The 24,532-nt window shown below is 32.5% G+C and overlaps 1 protein-coding gene across 2 annotated transcripts in view; it reads right to left on the bottom strand.

Annotated features, from left to right (window-relative positions):
• LOC126762531 (uncharacterized) overlaps positions 1-24,532 on the bottom strand; it is an 84,271-nt gene that overhangs the window by 11,224 nt on the left and 48,515 nt on the right. For both annotated transcript variants that reach the window (XM_050479344.1, XM_050479345.1), the window contains exon 3: positions 6,944-7,044. In XM_050479344.1, the coding sequence (XP_050335301.1) occupies positions 6,944-7,044 (101 nt within the window). The remainder of the gene's footprint in view (positions 1-6,943; positions 7,045-24,532) is intronic.

Here is a 24,532-nt window from a genome sequence, read left to right as displayed (position 1 = left end):
AATACAAACAAGTTTCTTAAGCAAATTCAATTAAAGTCAGCTTCTCAATTGGTGACCATAGGCAGGAGATTCTTTGTGTTAATGGAAACACGTAGAATCTACTAGGCGAGCCAAAGCCGATCGCTACAGGTCTTCATATATATTTATGTATGAAGCTTTTAGATGCAAATAAAATTAAATTTGCTTAAAATGAGTATTCAAAATATGGGTATTATAATTCACTAAGACTCTATAAAGTTGCAAATTCGATGTTAAAACAAAAAAAAATTAAACAAGAATTCTGAAAAGTTGCTTTGCCCTTGCATTTTTCATTGTAATCAATCATAATCAAATATTTGTTTACGCCGTCAAAAAAGTGAACAAATTTTGCATTTATATTTATTGTTATATCACGCCTTGACACGCGGATCGTTAATTTATTGGTTTTAGCAGCGAAGAAATAACTCTAAAAAAGAAAACTGATCTGCAAGCACTTAAATGCAGCAGATATAAATATGTATGATTTAGTGTTTAATTGATTTCAACAGTCGCAACTGCTTATTTTCTACTCATTTTACGATCACTTATGGGCGCTTGACTTAATGTCAGTTGGCGGTTGACTTAACTGTCACAATATTAAATGTTGTTTGCGAAAGCGTCAATACTTCGTCGTTTCTAATAAAATATATGCATTTTTCATGCAAAATAGATAGAGCAAATAATTGCCACACAAATCTTCGATCCAATTTGCAACGCCTTAATGCGATATTGACTTAAGCAACACGCGCCTCTTAATATCAGTCACTTGGCTAACTAATTACTTATTTAAGCAAACTCTAAGTAGCGACTAAATTGCAATTTGTCACTGTACAAAAGATGCATTAGACGCATATTAAATCGAGTTCAAGTTCAAACACAAAAAAATAACAACTAAACATTAAATAAATTAATATATAGATTATAAACTGGTCACAATCACTTCTTTTCGTATATAATTATGCTTAAATTAGGTGAACTCAACTGACAGTGAGTGACAAAATTAATGCGTGCGTTTTACAAAGCAATTAATCAATATTAAAGTCGACTTATGCATAGACATATGAGCGTAAGTAGCTACCCAGATACGCATATGTATGTACATATATCCAAGCAAAACATAAAATTATACAAAAATCAAAATATCGTATAGATATATATGTATAGTTTGTGGTTGATTAGCGTGCTCTTCAAAGTTTAAAAACTCGCACCGAACTAGCGCCAGAGGCGATATTTGAGGCGACATTTTAACACATTGTCGTGTGACTTCACTCGACCTTTTATCACGATTTTGCACAGTTTTGAAACCGCTTGTTATACGTGACGAATCTACTTATGTCAGATATGCCTTTGGTAAATAGTCTTTTTGGGTTTGAAATATGTTCAAGTCTTATAACTAACATGTGAAATAAGAACTCGCCAGAAAAGGTAAGATATTTTCCTCATTATATATTAATATAACGCTATGTCAGCGACTGTTCAAGGATAGTCCCAGTTTTGAGCATGCTCTCCAAGGAACTAATGACTTTTCTTTTTTAGCTGTCAGACCGCATCAAAATTTCTTTAATCCGTATATGGAATATTTTTTCTAATTATGCCTCATGTTAGTCAAATTTGCTTAGATATTGGACAGCTAGATATGAAGTTCCATCTGTTTTGAGCTAAGTCTTCATACTTGAATTGAATATATAGATTTTAGGTAATTCTCTGAAACTCTACTCAAGTTGAAAAAGACATAAATTCTCCCAAAATTTTTTTTAAATTTCAACAAACTTTAATCACTGACTAATAACGTCAAATCCTTCAGCATTTCCTACAAGAAAAGATTTCAATAGGAAACTCTACAGCATTTCCTATAGGAAAAGACTCCCCAAACAATATAGTATTCTCCACCTTTATAAATTACATTGAAAACGTGCCCAAAACCTCGATTGTTTCATTAATAAAATTGTTAATCAAAAAAATATGTATATATAATATTAATTAATATAAATAAGAAATTCCTAATCGATAGAAACATCAAAAGTTGTAAAATTAAAAGACATAATTATTTGTAGCCTGCGCCACTGTCGATGACTTGTCATAAAAACGAGTTGTAAGGAATGTTGAAATACGATATTTGCTATTAATTCGTTTTTAATAGTCATGAATATTTTAAATACTAAACTTATGAGAATATCTAAGCTATGCTCATGGGTATTCTGTATAATAAGTGCTGGCTTTGAAATTTTGAATACTAAGAGACAACCATGAGCATTTGAAATAATACAAAAAAAAAAATATTAAGATAACTCAATAAGAGATAAAGATTGATCTCTTTACAATTTAGTTAACTGATTTTTAATGATTTATGGAATTAAAGTACTATGAGTTAACTATTATATTTATTTAAAAACTGAAAATCTGGAATAAACTTTATTCTTTTCTCCATACATAAGAGAGATGTCACAGGGTGACACAACATAAATTATGTGAATCATTTCGAAAAATTGATAAAAATTTTGAAAGATCATCCGGAATCCTAAAGGTGACACATGTCCTATAGCTGACACATAGAAGCCAAAAGTTTTACAAGCTATTTGAGTATATGTAATACTCATAGCATAGATAGATAAAAAAGAATTGAGGTTTTGCACTGCGACCTATGGCCTATTGTGCTTTCTCCTGTATCACATATGGTCACAAAGATCCATAAAGGTAATATAGCCTAAACGAAATAATATAACTCAGTTACAGTTAGAAAATTATTTAAAAATCTACTACTTAATCGCAATCACCTTATATCTTATCCTTAAATGTACCTATATAGTACATATTTGATTCAGTATTTTCGATAAGTAATATGTACAGCGTAATAAATTATGCGGAAAGGTCTAATGGTTAAATAACTAAAATATTTGTGGTTAAATTCCTTTATTAATTAATATTTAAAGCAAGCTAAGTAAAAAATAAAATCCAACTTTAAAAAAAGGATAGATAATACCTACGAAGCTACGAGCTACAAAGCTATGGTTAGGCTTCAGGTCTGAAAATAGGAAAAAGTCAGTGGGCAGATCTCAAGAATAATTGCATTGCTTCCATCAATATCATTAATTCGTCACTCGGTGATTTGTCTCACTGAGGCAGGGCTGAGAGCTTCCACATAACCAAATATTCATGATTTATATGCCTAACACGATGTTGTGATATCTTTAGAGTGACATCTATTTGGATCAATTATATCATATGGCATACTGTTTTGACCCCAATATACGTGTGCCACCGTTGTTGGCCCATAATTCCGGCCTATTTTGACAAATAATGTATCTTCGCGTAAACGACGCATAACATTCAATTAGTATTCCTTCTTGATAGTTTCACCAGTCGGAAGGAATTCGGAATGCACTAAACCTAGATAATCAAAGAAAACTATCAAACTTAAGATAATTTTCACCTGCTTTGACGTGGTTTTTTCGGTTTCGGCTCACCTTTACCACTATATTCCGGTAACCGATTGATCGTCTGTTTTCGCTTCATAAGCATAGATCCAAGACTCGCCACTATTAAGAAAAAATTCGTTTCATGACGTTAAGCGACGCTGTTTTTCGAATCGAAAACATTTAGTGATTTTGGAAGCAGTCATGTTTTCAATTTTCTTAGGGTCAAATGATCTTTCAAAATAGCTTTTACTGATCCTTCCGATATTCCAACGATGCCAGTAAGATCTCTGACTGTTAATCGTCGATTCTCAAGAATCAATTAATTGATGTTATTGATGTGTTGAGCATCAGTTGGTGTTTATGGCCGTTCTGGACGAGATTCGTCGTCAACGCGTTCCCGACCCTCTTTGAATAATTTGTACAAATCAAAAACACTTGCTCTTGACAAAAAATTACCAGCAAAGACCTTTTCCAACATTCTGAACGTTTCGGCACCAGAAATTTGATTACGCACACAAAATTTACTGGAACTTCTTTGTTGAATAATTTCACTTATCGTAAAAATCGACGAATGCACTTTATGTACTTCAGAAAGACAAGCCAATACTAAACACTAATAATTATTTTGAAGTGACATTCGGCACTGATGGCACTAATAGTCATACCAACCTAGAAAAAAATATTTCGAATAATGGGTTTTGACGCGAAATTTAAATTAAAAAGTCTTACTATTTTTTGCCCATAGCGGTACTTGTCTTATGTTTAAATTCAGATTAGTCTGGTAGGTATATGTCATTAAGAATAAAATTTGCTAAATAAATTTAATTTAATGAACACTTTTATTATCACTCGAAAAGACTTTTTTCTATAAAATAATTAAAAGAATGTAAAACCAGTTTCTCCAAAAGATATCTAAAATTTCTAGTAGAAGAACTAATTTAATTTCAAACTCGGGTTTTAAACTTGTATGCAAAATTTGCATTCTGTTTTATTAGCAATTTTTTATGATGCAACTATAAATCTTTCTTTTAAGCTCATTGTACATTGGTTACTCAAGTTTTGGTTTTTTTTGGAAATTAAGAAAATAACTAGATTTTCGTGATTTTTAAACAAAAAGTAATAAATATATTATAACACAGATCCGACACACTTGCATTATATCCGTGTTTAATTTGAATTGCTTCTTGTTTTATTTAGTTTGTGCTTATATAATAATACATTATATTCTGTGGTTGAATTAATTTTATGCTTAGTGTTGGTGAATTGCAATCCAGCGGAAATGCCAAAATCGAAGTTAGCTTTTGTTATATAAATACAATATACAAAATATGCAAATATTTTTAAGCAGTGTTTTCAAGATGCTTTTTTATCCTCAAACCGTTTGAGAGGTTTAGAGTTGGCTTTACACTTTTAGGAACCTTCGTTTGTCAGAACACCACTAATAGTAGGTGAGTAAATTGGATGCAGTATATCAATAGTCTATATCGATTAAATGATATTGAGAGGTTCTGCCTTGTTACCAGGTTGTTCAATAGTTTTCTCTTTCGATAAGAGTGTATTTTTGGAAGGTGTAGCACCAAAAGAAATTCACAAACGAATGTAAAAAGTGTTTAATGATTGTTCAACTACAATTAGAACAGTAGAAAAATGGGTTGCTGAATTTAAACGTGGTCGTATAAGCCTTGAAGACGATCCACGTGAAGGACGTCCAAGAAGCGTATCAACACCAGAAATCAATCAAATAGCCAATATACAGGATATGGTTTTGGAAGATCGTCGATTGACTGAGAGAGATTTAGTAGAGGCTCTACACATCTCATTAGGCAGTGTGAGCCATATTTTAAGTTTAATTTTGGGTTTTGCCGGATTCGCTAACAATAAAACAAAAACACATTCGAATGGGACATTCGCAGCAACATTTGGAGCGTTTTAAAAAGGATAAAGTGGAGTTTGTGGATCGATTCATCATTATGGATGAGACTTAGGTCTATCACTATGATCTTGAATCAAAACAAGAGGCTAAAGAGTAATGTGAACCTGGTTGTACGGCTTCGAAAAGAGTTCGTGTCCGGAAATCGGCCAAGAAGGTTATGACATCAGTTTTTTGGGATGCGAGAGGATTTATGTTTGTGGATTACTTGCAAACTGGTTAAACAATTAATTTTGAATATTATTGCAATCTTTTGGACCAGTTAAAGGAAAAAATTCGTAAAAAAGGAAAAAAAATTGTGAAAAAAGACCTGGTGTGCAGAAGAATAAAATCCTTTTTCATCAGGACAATGCACCGTGTCACAAGAGCATTTTGACAATGGCTAAAATCCATGAATTTAATTTCGTATTTTTGGAGCATCCAACGTATACACCAAATTTGGCCCCCAGCGACTTCCATTAGTTTCCAGAACTCAAAAAATTTATGCGTGGCAAGCGCTTTTCATCAAATGAAGAGGTCATAATGGCTGTTGAAGCGTATTTTGAAGACCTTTCAGATTCACAGTTCAGGGATGGGATCCACAGATTAAAAGATCAATGGAGCAAGTGTACGAATGTTGTAATTTGAATCATAAAAATTTATTTTTCTTATCAAGCGAAAAAACTTATTGAACAACCTGGTAAGTTAGAACCAAAAACTAACCATAAAGTTGGCGAAAACTGGGTTAACGCTAACTAATTATGCGAAGCCAATAATAAAATTATGCTCTATAAATAATTGTAATATCTGCCCTCTCAGCGCTGCAGGTTTTCACTAACTACCTATAGCACACTATAGTAAAAACATGAATCACTATAAAAAAGCGTCCCATTTAATTGCTGACTTAAATCATAATTTTATTGCTATTAAATCATGAGCGCTTAAGCACCAAAGTAAGCTGTATTTATTTGAGATGTACTTAAAGTCACTTTACATATTTACATCGCCCACATTTCTGTTTGATGGCTCATAAAGAGCCAACTGCATTGCCCGCAGCGCCTATGATTTTGCACAGCTTCGCACAGATCGCCACAAAAGAAGCAACAAATGTGCTATTCTAAAATTTATTTAGCCTTTGCATTAGCTACAATGCTCCAAGCACTAGCATATGTACGGCAATAACCGTTAGTCTGTCTGAGCGTCTCTCATGAAAAATATAGTTTAAATGTCAGACTACAAAATTTTATTGCAAAATTCCCATGGCTTTATTATTATTTCAGTGCAATACTTGGCAGCTGTAAAATGCAAAAATCAGAAGGAAAATGCACAAGCGAAACGAAAAAATGCCGTTGACAGATTTTCAACACACGTGCAATGTTACAAGCTACGTACAAGTTTAGCTGAGGAGCTGGAGAAGAGACGTGCTTAAGCGCAGGCACAGTTTGCACGACCTTATACAAGTATATATGTAAATATATGAGTACATATGTAGATATGAGCACGTATGTTGAAGCAGTTAAATGGCAGAACACTTACATATGCAATTTATACTACTCGTATATTGATACAAAAAATTCAACAGAACCGGAAACTGGCTTACCTTGAAGAAGATGCCGAGGTAGTAACGCTTCTCGCCCAGTTTGAGCAACGGCATTGTCCATTTGTTATTGTATTGAGACTCGTCCACACAGTTCGGACAATCTGTGACGGCAGCAACAACAGCAACAGTAGCAGCAGCAGTAACGTCAGCAACAGTAGTGATCCACCAAATTAAGTCACACCAATACACCAGCAAATAGTGATGTGTGAATCGGCGCGCAAGTGGGCAAACCACAAAGGCAATGCAAATAGAGAAGAGAGAAGAGAAGATTAATTAATTACAATGGTTTTTAAGCAGAACTGGACAGCTGGTTATACAATAAAATAAAATGCCGAAGCAGATGATAAATAAGAAGACGATGGAGAATAATAATAATAACAAGATGAAGAAGACAAAGAGAAACTCACCAAAAGGGTGTTAAATTTAATTGCAATGGCGCTTTAACGATCTTACATTCATACATACAAATTAATTTAATTGATTTTATGACGCTGAACTTAATACATATGCATTTAGTTTTAAAGGTCGTATTTTTAGGCATTTTGTGATCGCAGTACAGGCCGGCAGCGAGATCACGCGCAAATTACAATTTATAGGCGGTTGCAAGAATATGTTTGGTTTGAGTGTGTATGGTTGCAGTATTCCGCAAATAACTTGATAATTTTGTTTAAACCCAATTTTTGATGAAAAAAAGTAAAAAACTTTAACTTTGGTTGCACCGAATAACCCATCAGATTACTTACAAGCACTTGATTTTGATTGGTCAGTTTGAATGGCAGTTATATGCTATAGTGACGCGACCTGAACGATTTTTTGGAGATCGCAGCGCTGCTTTGAACAATAATCCATGCAAAATTTGGCGAAAATATCTCGTCAAATGAAAAAGGTTACCATACATGGACTTGATTCCGAATTTGAGTTTGTATGGCAGCTGTATGATATAGTGTTCCAATAACAGCTTCTTGAGGAGAAAAGTTCATGTGCAACATTTCAAATCGATTGTTATAGCAACAAATGAGGGACTAATAACTATAGACAGACGGACTCAGCTCATCGTGTTCAACATTCGTATATATAAATATATTTTATAAAGTCTACGATGTTCCTTCTGGGTGTTACAAGTTAGGTAGTTTGGGAGAGTGGCTATCTGACAATGCATCTAAGCCCATAGTGGCTCATTGTGATACCAACGGTTGTTATTGTCTTCTTTCTAAGCCACCCCGTGCTTTTAATGATGTTCATCAGTACAAAAAATGTTATCTGTGCAACATCTGTCATTCGTATAAGTAATAGATGGTTTATAGTTTGTTCTTCTTATACCTCTTGACAGCTTTTACAATAGTCATTATATGACGTTCCTAGTCTGCTGCCATATCAGCCAATTAGCTAATGACATGTTACAAACTTCGTCTCAAATTTAATAGACCCTGTTCAGTATATAAAAAGAAAAAACGTTGTGGGTTCTATATTACATATTTAAGAATTTCTCTCACTTTTATTGCTATAAGGTGCTTTGTATCCTTTGCAAATTTATGTAGGATAAAGATGTTTATATAGTGAGCAGATATCGTTCAGATTTAATCCAGATATTTAGTTCGAGAAAATAAATTTTCAATCTAATTTTAAATCATGTTTTTGGATAGGATACGATTGCAGATTTCATGGAATATTATGTCATAATTTCTGAGAGGAAATAAAGCTATATAACATCATATACTTAGGAGTAATGACTAAGTTGCTTCAAACTTACACTTGCGAAAGAAATATATCAGATGCTCAAACAAACGATGAGCGCTGGTAGTGCAACCCTACGCTAATATAATAGATTTCAGATGAATATTTTTTTGGCATGAGAGCAGAAGCGGACAGAGAAATAGCGAATCGAAGACAGCTATTATTTCAACTCACTATCTCCTTGATAACTTCGGCAGTATGGAAGGGCTGTAAGTGTGAATTTTGACAAATTTTTTGAATGTTTATAACTAATTGCTTTCAAATTAATTCCAGATCTAAGCAGTTGAACTATCGTGATGATACTTATGACAAAATCAGAGAAATAGAGATAGCCAACTCTCTCTGGAGAGTGCCGATATTGATAGCGACAAGATTTAAATTTCTCCAAATCATCATGCTCCATCCTCATGATTTTCACATCTTTCTTTCTTTTTCTGGAAAACACATCACAATAAGATGAATTGTGGAGGCTCCAGGTTGGGAAATCATAAACATTTATGTTATTTCCTTTATAATAACAGACAGATCACGCGTGTCAAGTTGTCATGTTATTTTTGTTCAGTATTGTTTGGCATTAGATCATGGAAAGACTTATGCCTGAACAACGTTTAGAAATCGTTCAACTTAATTATGAAAATTCACGTTCTGTAAAGAATGTGTTGTAGGCTTCGCTCAACTTATGTTCAACATAATCGGCCTATTGAGCGTACTATTCGCAACACTGATCTTGGAAACCAGCATTTATTATTGGATAATATTCGACCGTATATACCACGTCTAGAACGCAGTGAAGAAAATATAGCAATCATAACTGAGAACGCATTTTTCGTCGAGATCTCAAATTGATAGCGCCAAAATACTGCTTATGCAAGAACTGAAGTCATTCCACCTTCCCAAGCGACATCGCTTCGCTCTTTGGGCTCATAAAAGTTTCAAGAAGATCCGACGTTTTCGAGCTAAATTTTGTTCAGTGATGACGCCCATTTCTGGCTTAATAGGTATGTAAAAAAGCAAATACGCCGCATTTGGGGCGAAGAGCAACCTGAAGAGATACCAGAGCTGCCATTTCATCCATAAAAAACAACGGTGTAAAATGGTTTGCGAGCCGGTGGAATTACCGGTCCATATTTCTTCGAAAATGATGCCGGTGAGAACGCAACCGTCAATTGCGGCGGTTTTCGCGCAATGATAACCGACTATTTAATGCCTGATATTGAAGCTTGTGATCTCGGGGACATTTGGTTTCAACAGGGCGGCGCTATTTCTCATACATCGCATCAATAAATGGATTAATTGAAATAAGATTTCGGTGAGCAGATAGTTTTACGTTTTGCGAAGTTCGATTGACACCGTTAGACTTTTTCCTGTAGAGATATATAAAGTCTAAAGTCTATGCAGACAATCCCACTTCGATTTAGGTCTTAGAGTAAAGCAGCACGCGTGTCATTCGCCAGTTACCAGTCAAAATGCTCGAACAAATCATCGCAAATTGGACTTTACGGATGGATCATCTGAAACATAGCCGCAGCTAACATTTGAAAGAGATACTATTCAAAAAATTAATGCCAAATAATGTTCTTTCGAATGATAATAAATTGTCCTAATTTAGTTTGAAATTTCTGTGTTTTTTCTTAAAAAACGTAGCAGCCTCGAAATTGATCGCCCTTTATAATTCATATGCAATTTTCTGAGGTTTAAAATAAAATGGCATCTATACAATTGATTGGCCGTAGGCTCTTCCATTAATGTAGAACTCCGTGATCGGAACATATCGGACTTCGATGATTTATATGGCTACTTGAAAAATCATGGAGACTGAAAATTGTTTTATCTGCTTTGAAATATGCACAATAAAAGATCCAGGTTTTCCTATTAGTAATTATATTGTTATACAAAATCCACAAATTAGATGAGGGCCCCGGAATAAATTTAACCTACACTTACTAAGTGCTAGTACTGGTGTTAAGAGAAATTCGAAGCGAAAGTAGTAAAAAATAGGCTGCGTAAGAAATAGGAAATAATTAGGGGGTTTAGTTCCCTTTCATATTTCAACTTTGCAAAAAATTTCAAACTAGAAAGTGACTGCGCGCTATTATGTTTTCAGGCAACGCCGAGTAGGCGTTTATAGTTTAAAGCCAGAGTTAAAAGCTATGAGTAATTTGCATTACTATTACTATTATATTCATAAATACCCTAAAATTACCGTAAAACTAAGCTGTAAACCCTTTTTAATATATCATTTTTAATTATAAATGAATGTCTATATTAACAACATTACAAGGAATTTCTATTTTTTACTCTAATTTCATGCATACTTGTACATATATATTTATTTGCCCATTGAAAGTATATAACATATATTTATAGTATATATACATAGTACATATAAGGAAGGGCATCAAAATTTGCTAATCACTTGCAAGACCCATTTTATAATTATGACTAACAAATTCACCGCAAAATTACAAAGAAACGAGGGAACTTTGTGTGGTGTTTAGTGTGCGCTCTTTGAAGTGTGATGTTTAATGTGTGATGCTATTAGTCAAAACTTGACGGCCCACATAGCAAGGTCACTTGTGAACGGTATTGTTTGAACGTCACTGCCATACATTGGACGGACACAATGAGCGCGCATACACACAAGCAACACTAAAGTAACTTTTCAACATATTTATGTATTATATATGCATATATCCACATAAGAGTTAAAGTGTTGTGAAGCTGATAAATATGGAAAATGCAAAAAAATATGCGAACAACACGCGGTGCGAGTAAAAATCGCTGAAGAAGGTAACTAATATGCATAGAAATATCAAATGGCGACGCCCTCACGGAAGGTAACAATAATGCAGTGGCCGAAGCTGCTACACACTAACACACACACACACAAGAAACTGGCTTTAAAGTGTGATTTAAATGAAATGCAACGGTCGTTGCCTTTGTAAACTTAAGCTACTTTATGGCAATTTATTATCGTGTACACGTCAAATGCATATTTGCCACTTAAAGCCACCGTGCGTGCAAGCGGTAGGGCCCAAGGTGGTGTGATTATTGCAAAAACACCAAACTCGTTTCACATCACTTTACAATGAAATGGTGGGAGTTGTTCATGTTGTCGTTGAAGGTGATGGATTCCGCTTTGTTTTCGTTCGAAATTTTCCAAAATTCAATTTTGTTGTTACTTTGAAAACGAGATTTTGCGGAAGCCTTTGATTAATTACCTATTTTGAGTTTTTTATTAGTCATTGGTCACTATTGTAACCATTACTTGGTGGCAATTTATGTGGGAAAAACAGTTTGAGTCTATCAAATTTATATATAAACATTATTTGTTAGTTTTGCCTAAATAAATATGAAACTTAATGACTAAGAAAAGAGGAAATAATATATTTAATCCTTAAACTAAACATGGTTTAATCTGTATTTTTTTAGTATTATTGCATTGGCTTAAATTAAAATATTGACACAAGCAGATCATATTGAAAACTTCTCGAAACCTAATGGCCATATAAATTGTATATAAGTTCCTTTCGATAGTTCATGAAACTACACTGTCCCTGTGAAACAAATTCCTTATAGAATGTTTCTAAATTTCCCACGATCCTCCCATTATTTTAGCCCTAGATGTATTTTAATAAAGAAAAATGCCAGAATAAAAAATATTATAATTTCGTGAGCATTTTTGGAAAATGATTTTTCTTTCTAATTTTGCGAAAATAATCAGTTCTTTACATCAAAAGCATCACTGAATGAATCCGAAAAGTTTCGAATAATTAAATAGATTTTTGGTATAGTAAAGAGGTAGTTATAAGACAAAAATCAAAATCAACTCAGGGGCCCTATTCTGTATCTCGATTCGAAAATGTATTCTATTCGAAATTCGGATCTACTTTATAATTATCCGAAAGTTGTACCACCCTGTGCCAGAATAAATACGTACAATTTTCGTTTTCGCTTTCTACAACTCAAAAGCTAACGAATATTTTATTCGAAAATTGGCTTGAAAATCCGAAAATCGAGTTAAAGAATATAAAAAATCCGAATTCGAGTAAATTTTTTTTCGAATCGAGTTACAGAATAGGCCCCCAGCTATGGTTAGAAAAAGAACGCGGCACTTCCGAACAAATCATGAAGAGAACTTATAACTAATATTACACTGTGAAGTAGTTAGTCTGCGATTGGTCTGGCTTAGGAAAATCGCTGTTAGAGTAACGTTATTCAGATGAATGTCGATGATTAATTTACTCTGTCAGTTCAACAGATAAAGTACAGACAGATTTTCTATACTATATCAGATGAAAATATTCACTTTTCGCTAACACTATTATTTTTGGACGCACTAAAGGATTTTCAAGTAGCAATGAGTAGAAGAAATACATACTTATAGACAAGTTTCTTCTTCTCGACCTCTGCAGTTGTCATGTTTAGAAATTGTAAACACAAATGTAAGTAAGTTTAAGTAGTAATATCAACATTTTTGGATTTCTTAATATTAAAAATTTTATTGGAAGTGTGTATCAAGTATCATCTGGTCGAAACCATTTAAATGGCATAAATATGGGTAATATCTAAAGTATTTTGTATGTTGAAGCTTTGACAACTCTTCTTATTAAGATCCTTTTTATGCGTATTTGGCAGCTAATTTGTTTAGCTTTTGCTTTGCTTTCACTGAAAAAGTAGCTACTTCGTTGAAAATACTCCGAAGTGATTTTTACTAAAAAATTTGTTTTCAAGTCAAGTATTTGATTACCGTGAAAAGTTCTGGCACAACTTACTTTTCAGAAAGATTTACAGGATTATTTTTTGTTCAGGCGAACGAAGAAGTAGTCTTGTTAGAACACGATTTTGTCAAGATCAACTTCTTCCAATTGCTGTCATAAAAAGTTGCTTAACATTGATTTATGCCTCTCTTCATTGACAGCAACGGTGTCACCAGCTTAAGTTTGAAAGAAGTATGGGTCGATGATTCTACCAGACCAAAAAAAAAACAAACTGTCAATTTAGGTTAATATAATGGTTGTTCATGAATAATTTGTGGATTTTTTTCGCACTAGAATTGACAGTTTTGTTTATTTACCTCATCACTCAGATGAAAGTGAGCCTCATTGAAGAAGATGTTTTTCTCGGAAGTTGTCTCAAGGCAAAATCAGCATATTCACGACGTTTACGGTGATCCTATGGCGTCAGTTCTTGAGTGAGAACAATTTTATACGAATGCAAGCCCAAATCCTTTCTCAAAATCTGTCAGATTGTGATTTGAGATAGTCACAGTTCTTGAGAACGTCTTGGAATCAACAAATTGTGGTCTTCAGCAACACTTGCCTGAACGGCAGCAATATTTTAATTTCTTCGAGCGGTTGTTTATGTTATTGGCATTTGAACATTATGTAAAGAAAATATACGCTCGAAAATTTCAACAATTCGACGAAAAGCGGGCGGGTGGCCGATTATTATTAAGACCATAAAATGGCAAAGGCGCACGAAAAGTTGCAATTGGACAACAATTATTTTGATAATAAAATTCAATAATTTGTAAATATTTTTATTGCATATAACTTCTCACGATGAAATTACTGAATATGATGAAAAAAGTTACAGCTCATGGCATATTAAAAAAGCGGAAACGACACTTAGAAATTAGATCATTCTTATGGGAAAACTCGGTATATTACACCTAAAAATCATCGGATTGATTGATGTTTAACACCAAAATAAACAAAATTTATTAAACAAAAAATGCCCTCCAAACATTTTATATTAATTGCGCTTACTAAAAAACCTTGCAAACAAATTTTTATAAAATATTTGGGATTAAATATTTAAGCTGAAAAGTTCAATGTTTAATTCGAAAAAATAATAAATCCTCGAAACAATTTAAAGCACATTAAAAATTGAAGATTAAGCACGGATTTTACAAACTTGATCTTTTATCTTTAATTTCACATTACTGAGTATATGTGCATACGAACTCAATTACATATATAAACACATATACATATACATATATGACGCATTGTTAACCGTGACTGCCACCTTAAAGTCGTAATGGCCATGCAAGAACACAATTTAATGACAAACATTATCCGACATAGAATTTGTTGTTGGCATTCATATAGCTTTACCATTTGCACCTAGATGTGGGTTGCCACAGCAATGTTTACCACTTACGTTAAGTTAAATTCAATGTCAAAATGTTTAATTGCGCAATTTACGGTATGTAGCAATAAACAAACTCTATTTTTGAGTGGACAAGGTTAAGTGGACTTTTCATTGACATTGTAATTTGAAAAATTTGATTGAGTGTACCAAAAGCGAGAGTTTTTATTTATGATGGAAGATGTGAGCGTATCTTTTTAATGTCACAAAATTTTTTTGTGTTTTGAAAGCGCTTTCGGTAACTTGAGACATTTTGCTACTTAACAATTTATAGAAGAGTATAAAGAATATTTAAATACATATTATTAATTAATAGACTTCATTTTTTATGGTGCTTAAATGACATCATTAAAGTGATTATTGCGAAAATTTAAATATTTGTTGGCGAATTAAGAAACTCACTATGCTTATTGCCAAACAGGATAATAAATAAGTCAGAAAAAGATTTATTGAAAGTATAGCGAGAAAGAATCTAAAAGATCGAGAATGGTTTTCTTCCTCTCATTATATGGACTCTAATCAGCAGCATTAAAATGATTTAAAAATTACGGTTTCCCCCTTAAAATATATGCAAATTAAAACATGTCTGACTTTATGTTAGAAAAAGTAATATATTTTATTTATTGGCAACATTATTCGGTTATATAATGAATTCTGTATAATGAATATTCAACTAATCGCAGCGAGCAACCAACACCTTTTCATAAAGCGCTTCAATACATTTTTTGCAGACAAGTTAGCGAAAGATCTGCAATTTCCGTTATACATCTGTATGTGTGTATATCAAAGTCACTTAAAAGTCAAATTTTCTAGCACGCTTAAAACGTGTTTGAATGTGACAAATTATTATTGATACTAAACCTGAATGCTTCTAGAAAATAATGTGCATGACATTATGAGACGCTATCTTGCGCTCAAATAAAAATTTGGCTTACAGAAACTAGTTTTTTTCTATTGAATATTTGGTTGCATTTCTCAAAATGATAATTTCATATGTAAGTATTTAGTACAGTTAACCCACTTTCAATACTTCAAATTTGTACACGAATATATAGTATTGAATTTGAAACTGTTAATGAGTATTGCAAACCTGATAAGTTAGATTTTTAAAATTATTAAAAAACAAGTAAGGAAGGGCTAAGTTCGGGTGTCACCGAACATTTTATACTCTCGCATTATAAAGTGATAATCGAGATTTCATTATACGTCATTTACATATTTTTCAAATACCGTATTTTTGTAAAGTTTTATTCCGCTATCATCATTGGTTCCTAATGTACTATGTATTATACAGAGAAGGCATTAGATGGAATTCAAAATAGCGTTATATTGGAAGAAGGCATGGTTGTGAACCGATTTCACCCATATTTCGTACATGTCATCAGGTTGTTAAGAAAATATTATATACCGAATTTCATTGAAATCGGTCTAGTAGCTCCTGAGATATGGTTCTTGGTCCATAAGTGGGCGGCGCCACGCCCATTTTCAATTTTTAAAAAAAGCCTGGGTGCAGCTTCCTTCTGCAATTTCTTCCGTAAAATTTAGTGTTTCTGACGTTTTTTGTTAGTCGGTTAACGCACTTTTAGTGATTTTCAACATAACCTTTGTATGGGAGGTGGGCGTGGTTATTATCCGATTTCTTCCATTTTTGAACTGTATATGGAAATGCCTGAAGAAAACGACTCTGTAGAGTTTGGTTGACATAGCTATAGTAGTTTCCGAGATATGCACAAAAAACTTAGTAGGGGGCGGGGCCACGCCCACTTTTCCAAAAAAATTGCGTCCAAATATGCCCCTCCCTAATGCGATCCCTTGTGCCAAATTTCACTTTATGATCTTTATTTATGGCTTAGTTAAGACACTTTATAGGTTTTCGGTTTCCGCCATTTTGTGGGCGTGGCAGTGGGCCGATTTTGCCCATCTTCGAACTTAACCTTCTTATGGAGCCAAGGAATACGTGTACCAAGTTTCATCATGATATCTCAATTTTTACTCAAGTTACAGCTTGCACGGACGGACGGACGGACAGACGAACGGACGGACAGACGGACGGACAGACGGACGGACAGACGGAAGGGCAGACGGACGGACGATACTTTGGTATTTAGTATAACCCTATATCTGACTCTTTTAGTTTTAGGACTTACAAACAACCGTTATGTGAACAAAACTATAATACTCTCCATAGCAACATTGTGCGAGAGTATAATTAAAAAATTGTTCTTGGTTCATTTTGTATAGAAAAAATGGCGATTTAAGAACTTTAGGTAATTTAGAGTAGATGCTAATTGTTAAGGGATTATTCAGGCATAGAAATACAAAAAAGAAATACATTTTTTTTATATTTCTAAAGTTTTAAATTTCAAGTCTACAAGAGGATTTTCCAAACTACAAGTTAGTTTCGGATGTATCGGGTGATTTTTTAAGAGCTTGATAACTTTTTTTGAAATTTTAAACATCATTTTATTTGAAAGATTTTTCTTTTTCGAAATGTTGACCGCGGCTGCGTCTTAGGTGGTCCATTCGGAAAGTCCAATTTTGGGCATCTTTTTCGAGCATTTCGGCCGGAATAGCCCGAATTTTTCGGAAATGTTGTCTTCCAAAGAATTTTCATATTAGACTTGACTATAGTCTAAAGGCGTTAAATCAAGATCTTGGTGGCCAACTGCCCATGCATCCCGAAAATGCACTGTTTGGTTTTTTACGCTATTGGACCGATTTGATTGAAAATTTTATGCGTTTTTTTTAAAAAAAAATCAGAAGCTCTTAAAAAATAGTATATTTTTTTGCTTCCCAGATTATCTGGAACATTTTTAAACACATTTTTTCAAGATTGTCTTTTTCGATACCCACGATATCTCAGTTTATTGGATCGATTTTGCTGAAATTTTATAGAGTTTTCATATTAGACTTGTCTATATCTGCAATAAGCCATATCCACAAATTAAAATTTTTACTATTTTTGAAAAATTTGAAACAAAGAAATTGTACAAATTTTTTTTTTTTGTCGCCTTTTTGTAAAAAAATAATTTTTAACTTCCGCCGATCCAGACATTTTAGTTTTTCAGATTGCTGAGAATTTTTATGTTTCTAATTTTCTAAAAGTTAGTTCCTCGTTAATAAATATATAACGTATAAAAAAAATAATTTTAATAAATAACTAATAAAAAATTGATGGTAAAAATATCAGTTGCCGATTTTCATGACAATTCAAAACTAAACTCATACCTTTAGACTACAAAACTCCTTTAAATTAAAATTTAAAAATTCATACAACTGTAGCAAGAACACTAGTGTTACGTAACACTTTGACCGCTCATAACTAACTCGACGCTTACAATCTCTTCTTGCAATCCAAATGCATTAGTCACCAAGCATTGCTCACATTCCACATGCTCCCAACTTCTCTTCTCATATAAAACAATTCTTTGGTAACTTTAATAACAAATATTTATGAACAGCAACCTGCCACAGATGGCATGCACATAATTTCTTGTTATGCATAAATTAATAACAGCAGACATACAAAGCTCATGCAAACTTATTTAATTATATACAAATATATTTCTTACTCTTACATTGTTTACATACATACATTAATGTTCAGCTTACATTGAACGGAATTGAAGAGAATCGGAGCGAATTGGAAATCATGCTACTATTTCTATTACAACTACAAAATTATATAAATAGAAATTGTTGTCGGTTTCAAAGGTGGAGACATTCCACATCAAATTAATTCAAAAGCAGAAATTATTCTGTAGATGACCAGTATGAACAGAAAAGTTGTTAGAATTTGAAATAAGAACCACGAACTATCATTAAATTTGAAGTAATGATAGCTGCACATTACGAACATTAAATATATGTGACCTGGTCTACGAAAAGTGGGCTTAGGTGTCAAAAAAAAGGAGAACAATTAATGAGATAACGAGAAACTGACGATTATTTTTAACAGCTTTTCCCAGAAAACTAGTTTTCGCACGTTAGCCCCCTTTTCCCCAGGTCACATATATGTTTCAAATTTGGTTAAAACAATTACTTTTATAATTAAAAAATTTAATTAGAATTTCTATAAAACCATAAAACCTTTAACGATATAAATTTATATATAATAAATATATTTAAAAATTTTATTGAAAACATCGATTTCAAATATTTTGGAAAAGAGTACTTAGAAAAGAATAGAAATCGTATGAAAAGAAATTGTTTGAAAAAATTTAACGAAAAATTTCCCAAAATTGAAAAAAGAATTAGAATATTATAATTATTTCATTGAAAGAATTAACTAAGTTTTCACAACAAAAATTTGAAAGTTTTTAATTTTTGAAATACTTGAAAAAAGTACTTATAAAAAAATATAAATTTTTAATTAAAAAAACGAGGTTTTTAAAAAAATATTTTCTGAAAGTAAAAAAAATAAAAATTAAATAATAACAATTTATTTCACTGAAATAATTAAATTCTCGCAACAAAAATTTAAAAATGTATAATTTTTGATTTTTTTTTGAATTATTATTATTAAAATAAATAAGCTTAAGTGATTAAAAAAAGATTGAAAAAAATCGATTTTAAAAATTTTGGAAGTTGGAATTTTAAAAAGGAATAAAAAATTTGTAAAACCTAAAAAGTCCTTAAAAAAGATATTGTGTTCTGAATTTAATGCTTTGGAAAAAATTAATTTAAACACTGTAAAAATCGTAAAAACTTGATCACTCACGTATCCGAAATATAAAAAAATTATGTTAATGTCTAATGTTTTCTTGAAAAAAGCGAATTTAATTACGAAGTTGATAGTTATAAGTAAAAAAAAATTATGAAAATCAAAAAAGCAATAATCACAATAAAAATATTAAAAATAAATATATAAAATAAATATATAATAAATAGCCCAAAAAAAAATAAATATTTCTTTGAAAGAAGTTAAATATTCACCAAAAAAGTAATTTTTAAAAATTGAAAGTGCGATCAAAATCATAAATATTTAATTTCAAAAATTGTTGAAAAAAAAAAAAAAAATTTAAAAAAAATTTTAAAATTATCGATTTTAATTAAGAAGTTTATAGATGTAAGTAAAAGAAGTAAAAACCTAAAAAAAAAACAATAATTAGATTAAAAAAAAATTAAATTAAATGGAAAATTAAACCCCAAAAAATTGAAATATTTCATTAAAAGAATTAAATATTTACCAAAAACACAATTTTGAAAATTTATGAAATCCGGTCAAAATCATAAAAATGTAATTTCCCATATATTTGGAACTAAAAAAAATATTATGATAAAATTTCTGGACATAATCGATTTTAATTAAAAAATTGATCGCCATACATATGTACGTAGGAAAAAGAATTGTCCAAAAAAATACTAATAATTGTAATAAAAAAATATTTATTTGAAAGAATGAAATATTAACCTAAAAAAGTTTAAAACTTTAAATCTTTATTTTTTAATTTTAATTATTAAAATAATAAGTTTAATAGAAGAGAATGTCAGACATCACTTAAGCACATATAACGAATATGAAAAATTCAGCATAATCAAAATTATACATAAGTAAGTATCAAAAAATTGCTATTAATCGTAAAATACAATCAATCATTTTGTTCTATTCAATCACTTAAAAAATTTATTAATTTTTAGAAATTGAGCGGAGAGTATAAAAACACTTCAGAATAAAGTCACAAATACTTGTATTTTATAAATATTTATTTATTTTACTCGTTTATTTTTGTACTAATTTAAATATTTATATGCATATAAATGTAAGGATATGAAACCATAAAAAATTTACTCCAATTACCCTAAACCAAAAAAAAAAAAAAATTGGCTCAAATTGCTCGCGGTCAAATATCAACCAAGCCACTCTACAGTGAAAGTAGGTCCAAGCCAAAGCAATCAAAAGTCTCTTGAGAGCAGGACCAACGCAAGTAAACCAAAACAAACGGTGAACACGCAAAAGCGCAATAAACGAGGCGGCATTACATAACGGTGTAATCAAGTTAAAAATATGCCACACAATAAAATAAATATAACCAGTTAAGAAGCGGAGAGTGCGGGGAGTGCAGGAATGCAAATTTTACGTTATTATTTATCAGCTTTATAGCGCACTCAAAACAAAACAAAACAAAAAAAATACTGTCATAACGAAGCATCACTAGCGCACGTGCACACATATGTACATACATATTTACGTAGTAAGGTGACCTACCTGGCGTTGGCTGCTTCGATGGGTTCGCTGGATGCCCACCGATTATTTGCAGATATAATATCACAGACAAAAACAAATACTTTTGCATGATGCTCGGCTAACGTTGATTATAATTTTCGTTATTATGTTGTTGTTGTTGTTGCTTTTGATTAAAGCTGTTATTGAAAATGACTTTAAAACTGTATTTTTATGCAAAGCAAATATTTTCGTATGTAAATTATTTTCTTTGTATTTTTTTTAAAGTTTTTTTTTTAGTTTTTCTGTGTCCAACTGATGAGCTGCAGACGCTGAGCACGCGTAAAACAAAAACCAACGTAAATACAGACAAACACGGAAATCGGTTTCGGTTTTACGCACTTTTCAACACAAATATTTCAAAGGCAGCCGGAATATCGGAAACCCGCGGACTGGTTAGCGGATTTTAGTTTATTTTAATTTTTTCTTTTGATTTTTTCGAAGGGTAGACAACGTGCTTTAATGTATTTTTAATTAATTTATGCACAATATTACCGAAACGAAATACAAAATTTTACCAAACAACAATAAAAACAAAATTGAAATGTGAAAATATTTAAATTTTTGTGTTATGCTTTGGAAAAATATTTCTACAAGAGTGACGCCTGCGCAGTGGATGCCACAGATTACAGCTGCCTTGCTATCTTTTAACAATGTAAAGCACAAGTCTTGCTTTCATTCCCGAAACGCTGTCACGTTGTCAATGTATTGGTGCGCAACGACAGCGACGACAAGCGTACACAAGCACTCAAATAGAAATTGGAAAACAAAAAACAAAATTATTATCAACTAAAAAGCAACTCAACTCAAAACTTGGCATGAAATTGATAGAAATGCTGTGGTTTGTCGTCGCGCGTCGTATAACACGGCGAGAAATGGAGACGAAAGTGAAAACGTACGTACGAACGGTTGCGACGGCGGCGGTGTACTCGTTAATGAAATCGAAAGTTTGTGACTTAAGTCTTTCGTTTGCTACTGGCTCGTATCGGCGGCGGCGGCGGCGGCGATTTTGTCAGTCGTTCGACCGTTATGTTGGTTGAAGTGCGCATGTGCGCCTGAATTGACCGTTGATGAAGAACTAATTTTGCAGCAAGTAGACAGCGGGAGGAGTTCCAAGCTGCGCCGAAGCAAAAGCAAACCGACCGGACGGAGCCAGCCAAGCAAAGCAAACGAGTCTTCAAGCAGCGCCAACCAACAGCAATTGGTGAGCCAAAGCAACACAACTGGCCGCAGCAAAGAGCTTAAGAGCGAACAAAGAGCGGCGCATGAGCGTGAGCGCGCGCACAAGGAGCGCGCCAAAGCAGCGAGGCGCTGGGAATTTAGGCGCTTTTTGCAGCATTTCGTTGTGAGTGTGGCGTGAAAAGCGGTTTGTGAGCTAGCCTGTAGGCGCGCACACACGTACATATACAAATATTAGTTTATAGAGTGCAAAGAAGAGCTAGAGCAGGCGCATCCTCACAAACGCTCAGCCACTTAGTGAGCAATAAAGATTCTTGTTTCGTTTTTTTTCTTAATTTTTTTTAATATTTTTTTTTTAATATTTTTTTAATTTTGTTTTTAATAGTTTCTTAATTTTTTTTTCAATGATGGACAAGCGAAGGGCGGTGCGGCACGCCAACCAACTTGTTTGTGGAAACATTTGAAATGAAAAAAATTAACATTTATTTGCAAATAAACTAATTGTTTAGTTTCTATTAGCATCACACATACATACCAATACACGTGTGTGCACATCAGCTCGTTCATCAAAGGTGGGGCAAGCAAATACCAGTTGTGGCTGCGTTATTTGTTTAACTATTCTCGTTGGACATTTTGTCCGTCCAAGGTAGTATAATGCATCAGCCGTGCGTGGCGCAAATAGAAATAGCAAAAAGTCAACAACAAAAAATAACTTGCAAAGTTTTTGCAAAATACAAAAACAACTCTGCTCTAGGTGCAAATGCACTCTGTTGGCTTGCGATTGCAAAAATAGCCGATTATGTTGCACTTGTGCGCGAACGACATTCCACTGTCGACATCCGAACTTAGCGCGGAATTGTCATTTCAACAACAATAGCAAAAAAGCAATGAACATAAAATGAATGTCAAGTGTTTTGAGTTTACGTAAACTAGTTTAGATGTTACATGCATGTAAGAGCTCCATAATAAAAAGTTATTTGTTTATTGCTGAATATTGCAAAAATCTGTGTTAATATTTTGTAATATATAAAAATAACGGTTATGTAGCAAGATATGCAAGCACATCCCACAATGACGGAAAACTTTCAAAGAGGTTACTTCATTTAATTCTTTCATTAAAAAATTAGAAAACTAGTATTTTGGTGTCTCTAAGTTTTATGCCTTCTCTTTGTGCTAAATGTTGAATCACAATCTGATATGTGCTCGCTTTTTCACTTTTTTATTTTTAATTTTAGTGAACTGTACATTTATACTGACATCCTTTTTAGCAATCTTCTCAGTAAAGAGTAACGAGATAGTTCTGAATACTTATAACTACTTAATTTCAAGGTTTGTTTTTCGGTTTATTTATTTAACTTATTTATCTTATTACTTTTGCTTTGAATGTATTTTAGTTGTTTAAAAGCAGCCTACCTAGGACATATTATGAGGCACTCTAAGTATGAGCTCCTACAAATAATTATCCAAGAAAAATTGAAGGAAAACGAGGTATTGGCCGTAAACAACTTTCGTGGCTTCGAAACATTCGACAATGGACAGGAATCCAGAACGTTGGCAACCTTATAGATGTGGCGAGAGATACAGAGAAATATGCTGCGATAATTCAAAATCTGTAATTTTTTTATTTTTTTTTTTCAATATACAATATATATATTTAACATATATTACATTATTATATTATTATTAAGGGGGTATTCTGGTCTAGAAGCATGAATTTCAGGTAATTTTTAAAGTGTCGTAAAAAAAGGCAATTAATATTTTTACTATCCATTTTTTTATGTTATTTGTTAATTTTAGAAGAGTACAGAAAAAAATTAAAAACTAAAAAAAGTAAAACATTTCAAAAATTATGAGCTGACGAAGTGGGGGGTCTCTAAAAATGTCCACGTGACCATACCCATAATTTCAACCCTACTAGTTATCTGAAACCAAAACAAAAAGATTATTAATCTAGAATAATGTCGCAATGGCAGGAACTACGGAAAAGTGGAAAAAAAAATTTTTCACAAAATGGCGACTGCCTGAAAAAAAAAATTTTTTTGGATCACTTTTTCTGACTATTTCGAATTTTTTTAAAATAATAAAAATAAAAATTGGGGATGGGGCTAGTTCCAACCATAGACAAGCCTATAAAGAAGACTCTATAAAAATTTCAGGTAAATCGGTCGAGTAGAACCTGAGAAATCGTGGGTATCGTTCCGAAAAAGTCAGTTTTGAGAAAAGGCGTTTAAAGTTTAGGAGGCAATTCTAGTGAACCAAGACGCCACGGCACAAAATCGCTGGAACTCTGAAAATAA

Source organism: Bactrocera neohumeralis, chromosome 6 (genome assembly GCF_024586455.1).
Source record: "Bactrocera neohumeralis isolate Rockhampton chromosome 6, APGP_CSIRO_Bneo_wtdbg2-racon-allhic-juicebox.fasta_v2, whole genome shotgun sequence".
NCBI classification, from domain to species: domain Eukaryota; kingdom Metazoa; phylum Arthropoda; class Insecta; order Diptera; family Tephritidae; genus Bactrocera; species Bactrocera neohumeralis.
Note: the sequence above shows the minus strand (reverse complement) of the source record. Positions and strands in the feature narration are given on the sequence as shown.